The following is a 17,157-nucleotide window of genomic DNA, read 5'->3' as shown; positions in this document are numbered from 1 at the left end:
AGCGTAAAAAAATAAAAATAAAAAAAATAATTAAAAAAAATAATAATAATAAAAAAAAACTTCTCACATTCCTAAGACTGTTCGAATTATGGACGATCTTGGAATGAGGGGGGGTAGCTGATAGTCCCAAAAATATAATCGTTCATACGATAAGGACGATTTGTAAGCACGACCCCGCTGTCGACGTAGTCTAAGGGGATTGCTTGACAATTACCTGGCCATCGTCCTTCAATCAAGACAAGCCGTTACAAAAATAGCTATTAATATCGATGTCGTTGAAGGTGTATCTGTCAACTTAACACCTGGCACAAGCGTTACAGATTCTGCAATAACGCCATCATTATTATAGAACTTATTATAGAATCAATGGCTAGAAGGGAAAAGAAACCACCTATATATATTCATAAACAAAAGTCTAGAAAGGTACGAAAAAAACACTTACTAGAGATTTCATTTTACTAAAATTATATCATCTTCCTTTGCTTCGAGGCTTTTTCTAACTTTGGTATCAGAGGCTCTGTGGCTGGAGCCACACCGTTGACCACATTCTTCGTAGTTTGAAGTGTTTCAGGGTCTTGAACGATTGTGGACAATCCTGGTCTGGACGAACATCTCTACTGACGATCCTAGTATCATCAACAACAATCCAAACCTCATGATTGTTAAACCAAAGATATACTAATTATTACAAGATCTTCTTATTTCAAAAATTCATAATCTCCTTTCAAGTGTACACCCTTAGTAAAAGTCTTAAAACTTGCTATTCTTTATAATCTGAAACTGGAGGGGAAAAGGTAGTGAATTGACAACTCAATAAGTAACCAAATTCCCAATAAGTTCTATCAAGCAAATAGATCTGTGAAATAATAAGTTGTGCATGGATCGAATATTTTAATCTTATAAATATATCATAGATGGATTAGAAAATAATCAATTTCCCATATATTAAAAAACTGTAATTTACAATAAGTTTTAAAAACACATAAGCAGTTTCAAGCACTCAAAATTGTTCAAATACTCAAACATAATTCATATTCTTAACAATATTTTATAACTATGGTCACTCTATATCCCCAAAACTAGGCATCAGATTCAAAAGAAACTAGTTCCGTACTAATGTATATCCCCTATTAACTGGGTCTAGAAATATGATAGGCTCATGATGCTCTAGATAGAACTAGTTTTGATACCAATGAATAACCCCCATTGGCTAGGTATCAGAGTCAAATCATAGTCAGATTGTCCAAAATCATAGTTTAAACAAAAATATATCTCATTCAAATACATATATATAAAATCATATATTTAGTAATAAAATATATTTGTGATCATTTTTTTATTCTTTACTTTAAATCAGTAATACAATTGAAATAAAAAATGTAACAATTATAAACAATATTCGGTAGTTAAAATATAGTAGTATAAGCAAAATGAATACAATTGGGATAAAGTTACTTACTTCAACTAGCTTACTACAAAAGAATTTATCCATAACACTTCCTCTAAAATTCTTAGATATCACTTAAAACAATTTTTTTCAAGTACTGTTTACTCAATAATCAAATTATTTAAGAAAAACTTATAACGATATTCGCCGATGTCGATGCCGCCTGTCGATGATGTAGATTGTAATGGGTAGAGAGAGAGAGATAGATAAATTGATCTGGGTTGGGTTGGGGTTTGGTTTTTTAATTTAGTATATGGTGTGACAAGTCCTAACTCGTCCTAACTTACGAGTTGGTTTTGGGTTGGGTTTGGTTTTTTAAATTAGTATAGTATACCACCAAAAGAGAGCTTCAATCTTTCTTTCTTTCTTTCTTTTTTTTTTTTTTTTTTTTGGTGAACAGAGAGCTTCAATCTTTAAAACTAAAAAAAGTAATTTTTTTTTTTTGTTGAACAATGGCACTCCATTTGTCACGTAGGAGGTTCCTATTAGTAGGTTGACGGACATGACCAAAATAGAATTGATTTTCTTTTTTTAGGGACTACATTAGTACAAAATCAATTTTAAGACCAAAATGAGAATTGACCTAAAATGTAGGAACCAAAAGTGCATTTTTACTCCTTTTTTTTGGGATAAAATTTCAATTTATGGTGACTGCTCTTTTTTTTTAGAAAATTTCAACTTATGCGTCCGCTCTTAATAATAGCTCTTTATCATCAAACAAGAACTAATCAGTTTTTTTTTATCAATTTTAAGACCAAAATGAGAATTGACAAAAAATGTATGGACCAAAAATGCATTTTTGCCTCTTTTTTTTTAGGGATAAAATTTCAATTTATGGTGACTGCTTTTTTTTTTTGGAGAAAATTTCAACTTATAGCGTCTGCTCTTAATGATAGCTCTTTATCATCAGACCAAGACACTAATCATTTTTTTTTTATACAAAATTTCAACTTATGGCATCCGCTCTCAATAATAACTATTTATCATCAGACCAAGACACTAATTAGTTTTTTTATAGAAAATTTCAACTTATGGCATCCGCTCTTAATGATAATTCTTTATAATCAAACCAAGACATTAATCAGTTTTTAGTGCAAGCAGGAATTGAACCCCAAATCTCTTATATAACAATAAAAACTTTACTAGTTGAGCTAACATTAAAACTTGAGAGCATGAAATACCAAGCATAACTTTGAAAATGGTTGGCTTTCCATGGGTCTTTGACCCTCATCCAATTATCAAGTCTATGGATGTCAACTTTCTCAAAAAAAAAAAAAAAAAAAAAAAAAAAAAGGTCTATGGATGTCAAGTATGGATTAATTTCATAATTGAATTACATGTATCTTAAACTAGGTTTGTCATTGACCAAAATAATGTAATAGTAATTGATCCCAATATTTAAGGTGAAGATTTAAGATACCTTTATAACATTAGCAAGAAGTTACCGGGTAGGTTTTGTGATAGCTCCCACTTAAAGCATAATTGACCATGTTTTGTTTAAGTAGGTTGATTTTTTTTTTTTTGGATAGGGTTAAGTAGGTAGATTATGTCCATCTGAGGAGTTTCTCAAAAAAAAAAAAAAAGTCCATCTGAGGACTAATAACATAATTTAAACAATTTTTAAGGATATAATTTACGCACTTAATAAAGCTATAAACTAACTCTTAGATGAACAAATTATATATGTATCTGCATATGATAATCGGTATTTCTATCCAATTAAACTTAATTTATATTTTTCACCAAAAAATAAAAAAAGACTTAATTTAATTGTACTATGATAATAAGAGTAAAATTCGGCTTAATAAAAGTATGTGATCATGGTTGTCAAAAAGGTCATTATTAAACAAAAAATATGGGTGATAGAGAGGTGGTAGTCTCTTGAAACCAATTGATTTTATAACTACAAATATAATTCAAATAGATTTGAGGATAATTATAGTAACTACACAAAATAAACATCTTCTTATGAGAAAAGAATAACGAGTCCCCAACATACACAAAAATTATGCAAAAAACAAAACTAGTTAGAAAATATTAATACAAAATTAGAGTCACCAACTGGGTATAAACATCTTCTTAAAAAAAAAAGGTATAAACCAATTTATTAGCACAAACGTAAACAAAACAAAGAAGTTGAAAGAATGATATTAGGGTTGTGTTTGGTTTGACAGGAAATTTTTTTTTTTTTTTGAAGTATTTGATTGTGTTCCTAAAAATATTCTGAAAAATATTTTCAAGTGTTTGATTGCGCTTCATAAAAATGCTATGGAAAACATATTTTCTACTACTCTTCTACAGTTTCTCATTTTCCAAGCACATATATAATTATTAAAAAAAAAGGATTAGTGGTGGCGACAGCCACCGTAGACTAACGGTGGCTAGGGTCGTTAGTGGGGGGTAATGGTTGGGTGGCAAACTGTGGGGGGCAAGGATAGAGGTTCGGTTGATGACATTTTGGTGAAGTGGAAAATTGTTTGACACAATTACCCGTGTCATATGTGCACACCAATGTCCAATTAAGATGATGATGGTTTTTAATTGCCCATTTGGATTGAGAGGGAGTACATTAACCTATTTTCAATTACTTCTACTCTACTCCCCCCCACTCCTCCTTTAATCCAAACGGGTCTTAAGAGATCATCATTATACATTCAATTTGTTTTTTTTTTTTTTTACAATTCACAGTTTATCAAGTGGAATCATCTAGAAACTTTTACCATGCACCTCTTCTTCTTCGAGGAAAGTGTCCTCATATGTTATAACATTTCAAATTCTTTAATGGAATTCCATTATGTTTTACTTGACTAGTGCTATTTGATTAAATTGCTCTAACCACAACGATGGGTTAGCTTGGGAACAGTATAATCCAAATGTAGGCTTATTCAAGTATTCAATAAAAAGCCGAAGGCAAAAGGAAACTTTAACTGGTAGACAATCATTTTGAGAAGCTAAATAATGACAATAAGTAAAGGGACACAAACATTTTTTACAGTTACTGACATGATCTACTATGATTAGTGCATGATAAAAATGGCTTTAGCAGTTAAGTAAAAATGATATTGCTAAATCATAACAAAGCCATATCAAGAATCGCTAAAAACAACTGCTTCTCAGCATGCCCTTTTAGAGCTCCAGATGATGGCAGAACAGGTCTCATCTTCAACTCCACCTTCCCCCCAACACTCAAATGTAAATTTCACCTTTTTAAGTAGTTATTTTCTCAAAATAGTTGCTTATGCACAAATGATTCAACTAATACCATGCTTAAGCAACCCAACAGTAGTATGCCATTACCATCATAATCAATCATTTTAAGAATTTACTAATGACATAGGTGTGAAGATACAAGCAAAGAATCAATCTGCTCCCAAGTGATGATTTGCCTACAGCGCAATTTTTTATTTATTCAATGATATGCATATCCCACACCTCCATATCAAGTGAATAGCTGTTTTAGACGTACATACGTAATACATGCCACACCATCATTGGTCCAGGTGAAAAGCAAATCACATAGAATGTCTCTTCTAGATACCATAACACTCACACACACTTCCAGTGCATTTTTTCTAAGAAATAGAACACCTGAAAACAAATATATCAATAAGAGTAAGAATCCAAAAGAGCAAACAATGAAACTTCCATAAAATTAGTTTTAGTTTTTTAGAGTTAAAATGTTTCAGATATCGAAACAAGAGTTGACAAGAGAAAATGCTACATTGAATTTATCAAACGGGAAAACCAACATAAAAATCTGTGGTTACACCTATGGCCCTACTGCGTATTTGACTGAGTCAAAATTTGGAAAGACGTTCACAGAAAGAACATACTTGTCTCCATTCTGCACAGCAAATAATTCAAATGGTACACTGCCCCACTAAATCAGTTACTCTTGGTAACTTTTGGCGGAACACTATCAAGTAACCTATGCTTATCGCAGATTGTGTATTTTACTACATTCATTTTTTAAGGTGAACTTGATTTTCTTCTGGATATCCCTAACAAGAACCACAATGATATTCTGTTTGACCAGAGGAGTTGGGGACAACAAAAAAGAACCTCTCCATTGTTTTAATTGGTACTAACAGATGTCACACCAAAAACTTCTCAAACTTCTAATTAAAGGAGACAGTCCCATTGTTGCTAATTCAGCAAGAGACCAGCTTAAATATTGCCCAACAGAACCAATGAAGTACTAGATCCTCAATCTCCCCCACCACCCCCCCCCCCCCCCAAACCCAAAAAAACCAAAAAACAAAAAACAAAACCAAAAAAAAAACAACAGAGCATCACCTCACATATAGGATTAGATCTATTAAACAAAGTTTCTTTCCAAACTAGTTTGGAGAAAAACTCTTCAAACTTTTCATATATTTCTTTTTTGGGTGTGAATTTTGAAAATCTAACTGTTGAATTTTATGTTTCTTATGTTTTTAACATGTATATCAAATTTCGTTCAAATCGGATATTATTTACTATTTGATCAATTAGATTGCAAAAACTTGAAATTATAACATTTATTTGATGACATAGCAATTTATCTTTGATTTTCTTGAAATTTTGTAAGATTAAGGATGTAATAAGAACATGCAATCTAGCCNTAGTGTTTCCCAAACCACGTTAAATTTTGGATGTTGTGGTGCTTGCTCTTCCAATTTTTTGGTGTTTTTCACAGTAGTCAAGACTGTTTCTGTATTCCCATTCTGTCAATGAGAGTTTTTCAAGATTCTCTTAATCGTGGAGGTCCTTGGCAGTAGAACAATGAACACTGAATCAGACTCTCTGGCTTGTCAAAATTTGAGTTTGTTAAGTGCTGAATCAATTTGTTTGTTCCACCTTTAGTAAAAAAAACTTCATAATTGTTAACCTCCAAGCCCTTTACTACTTTTGTTTGATCTAAAAAAAAAAATCCACATACAATCATTTGTCGAAATCACAAACTCGACAGTTTGACCAGGTGGTTACAGTTCTATGTTACCAATAGTTCTCCTTTGATTTGAAAGCCACTTTTACCTCATAACTCTCTCCTCCCAACCTTCTGCTTTTGTTGTTCTAATAATTTTTTCAGTTCTCCAAGAAAAGAGGAGAGAGAGGGGGGGGGGGGTGGTTAAGTTCAATGTTACCTTTGCTATAGGCTAGATTGCATGTTCTTATTACATCCTTAATCTTACAAAATTTCAAGAAAATCAAAGATAAATTGCTATGTCATCAAATAAATGTTATAATTTCAAGTTTTTGCAATCTAATTGATCAAATAGTAAATAATATTTGATTTGAACGAAATTTGATATACATGTTAAGAATATAAGGAACATAAAATTCAACAGTTAGATTTTCAAAATTCACACCCAAAAAAGAAATATATGAAAAGTTTGAAGAGTTTTTCTCCAAACTAGTTTGGAAAGAAACTTTGTTCAATAGATCTAATCCTATATGTGAGGTGATGCTCTGTTGTTTTTTTTTTTGGTTTTTTTGGGTGGCTATGGCGTTTTAACGAATGAAAGGCTCCTCCCTACCTTTTGCTCCATTACATGCTCCATCTTTAACTGTCTCTCCAATCAACTTATACAGAATCTTGAAAGTTGACCCTTCTTTGCCACTGAAGTATCTTTATTGACTTTCATAACTACATCTCTTAGATAATATCCATAGTCTTAAGTATCTAGCTGACCTAAAAAAATCAAATTGCTTCCAAGTTGGAGTAGTGTCTCAATTAACTAAAGTTTTCACATTCAGATCAAACATATTAAAATTTACCGTACCTATTCCCACATTACACATTATTATTCACCTAGCAAAACCTACATCACAAGCTTTGTACATGTCAAATCAATCTTTATTCCAACACATATGAAAGGAGTAAGTAGAATATAAAACCCACAAAATTTAATGGAACCTTTTTACTAACAATTAGAACATCACCACTATCTTCATCCTCACTACCTGTCGTAACAATTAATGCATTTACAGGATATGCAACAAGCTTTTGTCTACTACAAATTTAACTCGGCTCAGTATTTCTTGCATTAATATTGATAATGTCCCAACTAATGACAATAAACACATTCCATGTCATTAATATCCATTTTGGGTCTAGACTATGATTTTGATTTCTTTCTATTAAAATTTCTCCTAAACAATACACTCCTACCACGACTTGATTCAAACTTTACCACAAATGCCCCAATTTAAAAATCATTCATTGACTTATTGAGCTTCTCTTTCTCCAATGAAATTATTATCATAGTATAGTTACAAGGGTATCATATGAAAGAGAGAGTGAGGTTAAGAGCAACAAGCCTTACTCCTACTTGATTCAAATGACCCCTAATGTCAATACCTTCCTCCATGTGCAATTGATACAACTCATCTGCAAAAATGAATGTTTTCTAAGTGATTTTGACATGTGTATCTTCTTTAACATTAATCTTAGGTAGAAGTTTCATTCAATACACTATCGTTTACCTATGGGAAGAAATTCAAACAGAGAGTAATCATTACATTCATCTCAAGCTATTCCCATTCATCATCAAACACAATGGCCAGTTTTGTCAACTTTCTATACAATGCCTTAATTAATACTTGCTTCTTTAATCAACCCTTCCTGCTGTAGGATATTATTGATAATAATTTGCCAAATACTAAAATTAGGGTTGAGCATGGATTGGGTTTGGGATTGGGGTATTCCCGACGTCCTTAGATTGAGAAATTCCTAAATCAACCCAACACATGAATCATGATAACTCTAACCAACCCTATGAAGCACGGGTGCGTTTTGGGATCCGGATGCAGGTGCAGGTGCGAGACTCGGCAATTTTTGAAAAAGTAGGGTGCGGGTGCGGTGGGGTGCGGCAATTAAAAAATTATTAAAAATATTTTTATTTATATTTTCTATATATTTTTCCTTTTAAAATATTCTTAAAAAACATATTACTATGGCCTTGGTTTACAAAACAAAGAAAGAAGAAAGCAAGAAACACAAAACAAAACATAAAAGAAGCAACAAATATTCAAAATAAAATTGAGGAATAACAGATTTAGGATGTTTTGGCCTCATTCAAAGCTAATTTCGGCCTTTTTCGGCCATTTCGGTCAGTTTTAGCTGCCAGTCAGTACGATCTGATTCGGCCGATACGACTTGATTCTAGCCGAATCGGCCCGGTTCGGCGCAAATTGGTGCAAATTGGAGCCAAATCGGCGCGAATCGGGGCTGAGTTGGCACGAATCCAAAAAAAAAAAAAAAAAAAGGCATCGACGCACGGGCAGCGGTGTTGGTGGCAGGCACGAATCCAAAAAAAAAAAAAAAAAAGGCATCGACGCACGGGCAGCGGTGTTGGTGGCCGCACCCTGCATCGGACTCCGGTGCGCCACCCTCCTAGCCACGTCAGTGCTTCCTAGAACAAACCCCATCCAATCCAACTTGAGGGATTAGGTTGGGTTGGGATGTAAGTCTCAAAATTCAAAATAAATCATAAAAAATTTAAAATAGATATATGTAGATTAAATTATTAATTGAGTGGGTTAGGTCGGATTACTTGGGTTGAAATTTTGCTAACCTAAATCTCAGCCAAAGTGAGCTTCGGAGGAAAAAAAAAATTTAGAACCCAATTTAACCCATCAACCCATGAAAACCCAACACGAGGTAGTGAATTGGTTCCCTCAAGTTGGTAGGTCGAATGCATGCCATTAACTAAAATTATAATTATCAACAAAAGGCTCTACCTCAAAATTTGTCCTCACCATCTTCAATAACTTGAAATATTCTTATTCCGATTAGTTGTAAGAAACACTCAAAACAAGAAAATAATAAACACCATAACACACCAAATCATTCTATGCCTACATCTACAAGCAATGCCAACCAAAATTCACTATCAATGAACAAGGTTTTCAGACCTGGACCGTTCAATGAACCATAAAAGAGAGAGGTTCAAGGTTTTTAAGGTCAGACCGAGATCGAATCGAGGTCAAACCGTGATGACGTCATAATTATTTTAATAATTTATTAATATAAAAAAAATAAAATACATATACAAAATTTAAAAATTTTAATGAAAATAATATATATAAAGAGGTTAAAAAATATTTTAATTAAAGAAATGATGATATTTTTTGAAATTTATTACAAAAATGATAAAATATCTCTTATATTATTTAAAATATCTCAATTTTCTTTCATTTTATCTACCCGGCCCCACTCCCCAATACTTTTTCTTCTCATTCTTATCTGATTCACGTGTTCCCCTTCTTGCCTAATTCTCTCTAGTTTTTATTTTTTATAAATTGTTCTCTCTAGTCTTATCAATTAACAAATCCCAATATTCTCACATTCAAATCTTCATCCTCACCATCAATTCAAAATGATATCTTTACTTCTTCAGCTTTCCTCACCACAAACCAGACAGTTTGACCGGGGTTTGAACGGTTTGTTGCAAATCAAAGAGTTCCGGTTTTTTATGTTTAAAAACCCGGATTGATGACCGGTTCCCGGTTAATCCAGTCCGACCGTACAGTCCGGTCCGGGTTTCAAAACCATGTCAATGAAGGATTGCAGCCACATTCAATAATCTTAATAATGCTCATAAATATAAACTAACCCAAATCCCTATTACATCCAAAGGTGCTCTCACACAAACACACATGGTAACACTTTGTCTTCTAAATCTCCTATACACAATAAAACTAAAACACCACTCCATCTATAGGGTATATCATTCATTTCTACTTCTTTTCTTATCAATGTGGGATTATAACTATTCACAAGAATTAGCGCAGCCCTTTGTTATTCTTCTGCATAGTGCTGTGAGATTCCAAACCAACAAGAAAACCTTTAAACTTCTATCCTCATGAATTGAACTTAACACTGACAAACAAGCATCAAAAGAAAAAATTTGGGTTAAATTTCAACTAGTCACTTTCGGGAGTTACCACACAAACCTATTGGAAGAACTGAATGCATAAGATTAAACTATGATTGCTCAGCTCTTCAGAATATCATGAAGCTGGATATCACAAATTTCCTTTTAAAATAGATGATGAAAAGTTATACTTTGTCTATGGGGTTTTTTATATGGTCATATATCTTCCAAAATATTCTCTTTTCTTCCTTTTCCAAAATCTTATTTTCCCACAGTTTCTTTTTCTATGCTAAAAGCTGGCACTAACAATAGTTCTTCCCCTCAGTGACGAAATTACCACCCCCAATTTCCCAATTGAACATAGATCAGCCTACTCCATATGAAAAACGGGAATAGAATAAACTGAGACATATTATCAATTTAAATAACACAGAAGTAAACAACCAACCCAACAGAATGGAAATGCTCGCATTATAAGAAAATATATAACCAAAAAGTCAGTCATGCATTTTGAAAATGAAATGTACAAACTCACTCCATCATTAAGCAAAACTAAATATGGAATCAATCGTGGGGTTTTTAGCATAAGCTATGTGCAAGGAAACATCCAAGGTCTTATTCAATAGAGCAAAGGAAATCACAATTCCTCTGTTCAAAAAGAAACTTACACATCCCTCGCTAAAAATTCACCAATCCATCTATATCACAATAAACCAAACAGTAGAAACAAGCACCTGAAATTTGCATATAGACACACACACACACACACATAATATATAAGAAGGTCTATCGGGTCAAGAGCAACACAAAATCCCAGAATCAAAGCAGTATATCCCAAATTCAGACAAAATAAAGCACGACCCATAACTTCAAATCCCTTATATAACATAGCTATGTGTCCCAGTTGTCTAAATTTGATAGATAGTAATAGTTATCAAACAGAAAAAAAAAAAAAAAAACAAGAAGACAGGTCAGCACAGTGTTTTTTAGTTCTATAGGCAGCTCTATTCAGAAAATGTGGCTCATAGACCTGTCCTAGATGATGTGGAATTCTCTAGAATTTCGGAGGAAGATGCTATTTGGCTAGAGAGGCCTTTTGATGAGGAAGAGGTGTTTGGGGTGATTAATAGTTTTAATGGCGATAAGGCTCCTGGCCCGGATGGTTATTCCATGGCTTTCTTTCAATCTTGTTGGAGTATTTTGAAGAAAGAAGTTATGGAAGTGTTTCAAAACTTTCATACTCAAGCTGTGTTTGAGAAGAGCCTTAATGCTTCTTTTCTTGCCCTGATTCCTAAAAAGGTAGATGCTGTGGAGATTAAGGATTTCCGTCTAATTAGCTTAGTTGGTGGGATGTACAAGATTATTTCAAAGGTGTTGGCTAATCGGTTTCGAAGGGTAGCACATGGGCTTATTTCAGATTCACAGAATGCTTTTGTGAAAGGTAGACAAATCTTGGATTCAGTGTTAATTGCTTCTGAATGTATTGATAGTAGATTGAAGACTGGGATTCCAGGAGTGTTGTGTAAGTTGGATTTGGAGAAGGCGTATGATCATGTGAATTGGGGTTTTCTTATGTATATGCTGCAGCGCTGTGGGTTTTCTGATAAGTGGAGGAAATGGATTTTGTGCTGCATTTCTACTGTTAAATTTTCCATACTAATTAATGGGAGTCCTTCGGATTTTTTTGGAAGCTCTAGGGGGCTTAGGCAAGGGGATCCCCTATCTCCATTGCTTTTTGATGTTGTTATGGAGGCTTTGAGTCGTATGTTGGATGTGGCTGCAGCTGCTGGGCAGTTTTTGGGCTTCTCTGTAGGTTCGACAACTAGTACATCAATGATGGTGTCTCATCTCCTATTTGCGGATGACACTCTTATTTTTTGTGATGCTGATCCTAATCAATTAGTTACTTTGAGGGAGATTTTGAATAGATTTGAGGAGGTTTCTGGGTTAAAAATTAATTTAGGGAAATCAGAGTTGGTTCCAGTTGGAGAGGTGCATAATCTGGATGTGCTGGTGGGGTTGTTGGGTTGTAGGCATTCTTCCCTTCCTTTGAAATATTTGGGACTTCCTTTGGGCGCCAAATTCAAGGAGGTATCAATATGGAATCCTATTCTAGAGAAGATGGAACGAAGACTAGCAGGTTGGAAAAGGCTTTATTTATCTAAGGGAGGTAGGGTTACTCTTATTAAAAGTGCCTTATCCTCCTTATCTACTTATTTCCTTTCCATTCTTCCTATTCCTGGGAAGGTTGCTACTCGTATGGAGAAATTACAAAGAGATTTTCTTTGGAGTGGTAGTAATGGTGATTCTAAATTTCACTTGGTGAAATGGGCTAAGGTTTGCAAGCCAATGTAGGGTGGGGGGCTTGGTATCAGACAATTGAGAAGCTTTAACACTGCTTTGTTGGGCAAGTGGTTGTGGAGGTATGGTTTAGAGACAGATGCGCTGTGGAGGAGGGTCATAAAGACGAAATATGGGAATGTTTGGGGTGGTTGGTGCACGAAAAAGGTGACTAGTCCGTTTGGTGTTAGCCTTTGGAGGTTTATTCAAAGTGGCTGGCTGAACTTCTCTAAACTATTACGGTATGATGTGGGTGATGGTACTAGAGTGAAGTTTTGGAAGCAAGTGTGGTGTGGGGATTGTTCCCTCAAAGAGGCTTTTCCAGAACTTTACAGCCTTAGCACAGCAAGGGATTCTTCAGTGGCGGAGGTTATGGGCTGGTCTGGTGGGCAGTTGCATTGGAATTTTCTTTTTCGTCGTTCACCACAAGATTGGGAGGAAGAATCTTTTGATCGGTTCATGGACATTGTTTACTCTTCGAAAGTGCGGGGGGTTGGCCCTGATAAGATTTGTTGGAAGCTAGCTAGGAGTAGAGGGTTTGAGGTTAGTAGTTTTTATCTCTACTTTTACCCTCCTTCCCTTTCGTTCCCTTGGAGGATGGTGTGGCACTCAAAGGTTCCCCCAAGGGTGGCTTTCTTCTCATGGTCAGCTTCTTTAGGTAAGATTCTTACAACTGATAACCTTCGCAAAAGGCGTATTGTTGTTCTTGATTGGTGTTACATGTGTAAGAGGAGTGGAGAGTTGGTGGATCATCTTTTGCTTCACTGTCCCTTAGCTTGGGAGTTGTGGTCATTGGTGTTTTGTTTGTTTGGGCTGCATTGGGTTATGCCACTTAAGGTTATTGAGTTGTTTGAATCTTGGCAAGGTAAATTTGGGCGGCATCGCAATATAGATTTTTGGAGACTTGTGCCACACTGCTTGATGTGGTGTATTTGGAAGGAAAGAAATGCTTGCTGTTTTGAGGGATGTGAACGGTCCTTGCTAGAGATTAAGTCTTTCTTCTTACACACTCTCCTTGGTTGGAGTGTGGCTCTGTCGCATTTTTCTTGTATTTCTCTTCCTCTTTTAATTGATCATTGTAACTTGGGTTCTTGATTTTTGCCCCTAAAGTACATCCCCAATGTACTTGGGTTGGCTTTTTTTGTTTCTTAATAAAAAATTTTTAGTTATCTATCAAAAAAAAAGGTCCAGAGCAACACAAAATCCCAGAATCAAAGCAGTATATCCCAATTTCAGACAAAATTAAGCATAACCCAGAAATTCAAATCCCTCATATAACATAGCTATGTGTCCCAGTTGTCTAAATCTGATAGATAGTAATAGTTATCAAAGAGAAAAAACAAGAAGACAGGACAGCACAGTGTTTTTTGTTTTTGAAGAAGTAGAGGAAACAAAGAGTGGGAATTTAACCTTAGTTGTAGTAGAGCTCGAGGCCCATGCCATCGTGAATCTCGTAATCCTTGAGAGTGATGTGGTTTTTGTAGATGTTGTACCACTTCTGGATCCTAATCTTGTCGGCCCTCGTACCAGTCTGAGCCGCCACAAGCTTCTTCAGGTCGCCTATGGTGTCATCCTCGTTGCACTTCACACGAACCTTCTTCCCCAACCGATCGTTCAGCACCACCTCTATCATCTTCACACTTCACAATTCAACAACCCCTTCTTTAGTCACTCACACAAATTTTGGGGAGAACGATTGACGAGTCTTGTTAACAACGTCGAAGTTTTCAGGTCGTTCATAGTCTTTTCATTATTATTAGTTTATTGGAGTGTACTATTATTATGCAATATTGTATTTTAATTTTTAAGTCCTTTCTTAAAAGTGTAATAAATTATTAAAACTTGAAAGTTAAAAAAATAAAATAAAATAAAATAAACAAAATCATTAGTTTCAAAATTTCAATAGCATTTAGGTTTGGAAATTTGTTGTATTTGGTTAAAGGAATTGTTTAAAAATTGTGATTTCAAATAAAAGTGAAAAATGCTATGTTTTTTCTCCATTATTTAAGATTTATTGTGAAATTGTTATTGATGCATCACTTTAAATGTATTAACTTTACCTATTCAGTGTAGTTATAAAAGGAAATCCAATACCAGTAAGTATGGATTTTACTTTTGTTTTTTTTTTTTTAAAAAATGTGATTTAATTCTTTTTATTTGATTAATTTTTTTAAAATGAATATTAAGATAGTAGTATTTTTTTATTAAGTATTTGTGGGGAGAAAATGGCTCAATCCAACATAGTGGACCGAGAGCCCATATGAGGACTACTATGCGACCGAGAAAAAGAGATGGTAAGGGCAAGACCCATTTGGAAAAAGGACCCACAGAGGGAAAAGTGATTACAATCCGAAAATGTCGCATTCTGTCCGAAGAGGTTACATTCCTCTGACGCGAATAGTAGGGATCAATTGAGTGTATAAAAGGTCAAGATGATCTTCCGAGGACTCCTTCTGATCAAGATAAGCTCTAAGTACACTGGGAGACGATAAGGATGAAGAAATATCTAAAAGGAAAACTGCTACCACAGTATTTAATACTCTGCAGCAACTTTTCTGACCGCATTTATGTGAAGAAGACCCTGAACAATGTATCCTCACCTACCGCCACTCACACAGAGCTAAAGGAGATGCTTGACATGACATATACTGAAGTAGACTCACGAATGAGGTACAAGTGGATGATGGAGATGAGGAGAAGGGAGGCTATATAAAGGAAAGAAGCTCCTAACGTAGAAGAGGAAAGAAAAGAAACTTGGCTGTAACCCTAAAATTGTATTCACCAGATAATCAATAATATAGCTCTTCGGATATCCATTCTTTACGTGTAAATTCATGTTGGTTTGCTTGAGGGTTGTGATTCGTTGTTGTTGATCACATACTTAACTTAGTTCTTTTACCCATACTCTACAAATTCATTGTTTTGGGCTTGGGCCACAAATCCTAACCCTACAGTTGGCGCCGTCTGTGGGGAGAGCTTGAGTGTAGGGGGAAGCAGCAGCAGTTGATCATGGCTGAACCAGGGCAACAACCGGCAGAATTGGGGCGTCCCAACATATAGACCTTTTTCTCAATTTGGAGCGGAGACAAGACCGTGAAGGCAGTGTGCATACTACACACACTGAACGAACTCAACCTCGTGGCGGAAGTCATGTTTCTCATGCAGAGAAAAACACATGCAAATAGAGATTGAAAGGTTAAGAAGGGAGCTGCGCCATGCGAAAAGAAAACATGCTGCCTCGCACTCTGATGACGACTCAGGTGACGAACAAGACATCACTTATGAACAAAGGTCTCGAACTCCAATCAGTGAATCTTTTTCATATGAGATGAACACCCTGCAAGAAGCAACCTAAGAGGCCATCACATGGAGGGGTGGGAAATGATGCCATGAGAAGGTTTGAATCAAATCTCCAGGTCACCTTTCACGCCAGGATTGAAGGAGCGAAGCTTCCTCGGCGTTTTAACTAGCCAACCTTACTATTTAAATGGTAAAACTGACCCTGTGGAACATGTGAGCCATTTTAACCAAAGGATGGCTGTCTACTCCAGAGATGAAGCTCTGATGTGCAAGGTATTCCTTCTAGTCTTGGACCTGTGGCAATGAGCGTGGTTTGACAACCTGAAGCAGACTCCATCAATTCCTACCAAAAGCTCACTCAAGCTTTTGGTTCACGTTTCGTCACATGCCGAAGGGTGGCCAGGCCCTTGTCTTCCCTGCTATCCTTGACATCGTGAAGGTGAGTCCCTTAAGGCGTATTCGGATAGATATTGGGAGATGTTTAACGATATGAAGGGCAACTTTGATGCAATGGCCTAGACACGTTTAAGCTGGTCTCCCACTGATCATGGCTTAAGGACATCCTTGTCTGCAAGCCTGTCACTAACATGCGTCAACTTATGGACCGTATTGAAAAATATAAAAGGGTTGAAGAAGATCAGCAGCAAGGGAAGGTAAGGATAAGGTTATCCCCAGACAGGAAGGACTTCAGGTCAGATCGTTACAACAACAATAAGCCGAGAGAGATTTCCGGGCAGTCGGGCTCATCAAATGCTAAGCAGTCAATATCAGTGTTCAAGGAGTCAGTTCATCAAGTCCAGAAAAGATCAAGAATGAATCATTCTTTAGGTGACCGAGTAAAATGATAGGGAACCCTGAGAGATGCAATCACAATCTCTATTGTCAATACCACCAAGACCATGGGCATGCCACTGAAGACTGCAGAAGTTTGTGGGATCATTTGGACCATTTGGTCCGTGAAGGCAAGTTGAGGCACCTTTTGGTTAGGGAAGTCATTGTGGATGGGCAGTGGGTTATCCCTCCTATATCTTTGTTATTCCAAATGATATGTTAATGAAGTTGAAAGCTATTCCTCTTAGAAAAGCTTCTGTTTGTGATGATATCCTTAGCTGGGATGGTAAATCTAAAGCCATTTTTACTCAAAAATCAGCCTATAATTTAGCCTTTGAGGGTGACACCAGTGACAACCCCTTGAAGGAAAATGGATAT

The 17,157-nt window shown here is 35.5% G+C and overlaps 2 protein-coding genes across 4 annotated transcripts; one reads left to right on the top strand and one right to left on the bottom strand.

Annotated features, from left to right (window-relative positions):
• Positions 1–4,714: 4,714 nt before the first annotated feature.
• LOC112036470 (ubiquitin-like protein 5) lies at positions 4,715–14,386 on the bottom strand. Of its 3 annotated transcripts, none has more exons than XM_065781074.1 (2): positions 14,059–14,383; positions 4,715–5,035 (listed from the first exon to the last, which is right to left on the bottom strand). In XM_065781074.1, the coding sequence occupies exon 1, from the start codon at positions 14,279–14,281 to the stop codon at positions 14,060–14,062; it is 222 nt and encodes a 73-aa protein (XP_065637146.1). In that variant the 5' UTR covers positions 14,282–14,383; the 3' UTR covers positions 4,715–5,035; position 14,059. The 3 variants fall into 3 exon arrangements, with proteins under 3 accessions (XP_065637146.1, XP_065637147.1, XP_065637148.1); XM_065781075.1 differs by lacking the exon at positions 4,715–5,035 and adding an exon at positions 7,336–7,820 and having other exon boundaries at positions 14,059–14,386; XM_065781076.1 differs by lacking the exon at positions 4,715–5,035 and adding an exon at positions 10,010–11,216 and having other exon boundaries at positions 14,059–14,386.
• Positions 5,125–13,743, top strand: LOC136070727 (uncharacterized). Its single transcript, XM_065781060.1, has 3 exons — positions 5,125–5,314; positions 11,321–12,645; positions 12,721–13,743. The coding sequence occupies exons 1-3, from the start codon at positions 5,125–5,127 to the stop codon at positions 13,741–13,743; spliced, it is 2,538 nt and encodes an 845-aa protein (XP_065637132.1).
• Positions 14,387–17,157: the final 2,771 nt, after the last annotated feature.

Source organism: Quercus suber, unplaced genomic scaffold, assembly GCF_002906115.3.
Source record: "Quercus suber isolate HL8 unplaced genomic scaffold, Cork oak 2.0 scaffold_256, whole genome shotgun sequence".
NCBI lineage: Eukaryota > Viridiplantae > Streptophyta > Magnoliopsida > Fagales > Fagaceae > Quercus > Quercus suber.
The sequence above is the reverse complement of the archived record's forward strand: the minus strand, read 5'-3'. Positions and strand labels throughout refer to the sequence as shown.

Coding starts and splice junctions, on each gene's coding strand:
- LOC136070727 (XM_065781060.1), top strand. CDS start 5,125: ATGTTTCAGATATCGAAACAAGAGTTGACAAGAGAAAATGCTACATTG. Junction 5,315..11,320: donor CACAGCAAATAATTCAAATG/GTACACTGCCCC, acceptor AGCTCTATTCAG/AAAATGTGGCTCATAGACCT. Junction 12,646..12,720: donor ACTTGGTGAAATGGGCTAAG/GTTTGCAAGCCA, acceptor TTGTTGGGCAAG/TGGTTGTGGAGGTATGGTTT.
- LOC112036470 (XM_065781075.1), bottom strand. CDS start 14,281: ATGATAGAGGTGGTGCTGAACGATCGGTTGGGGAAGAAGGTTCGTGTG.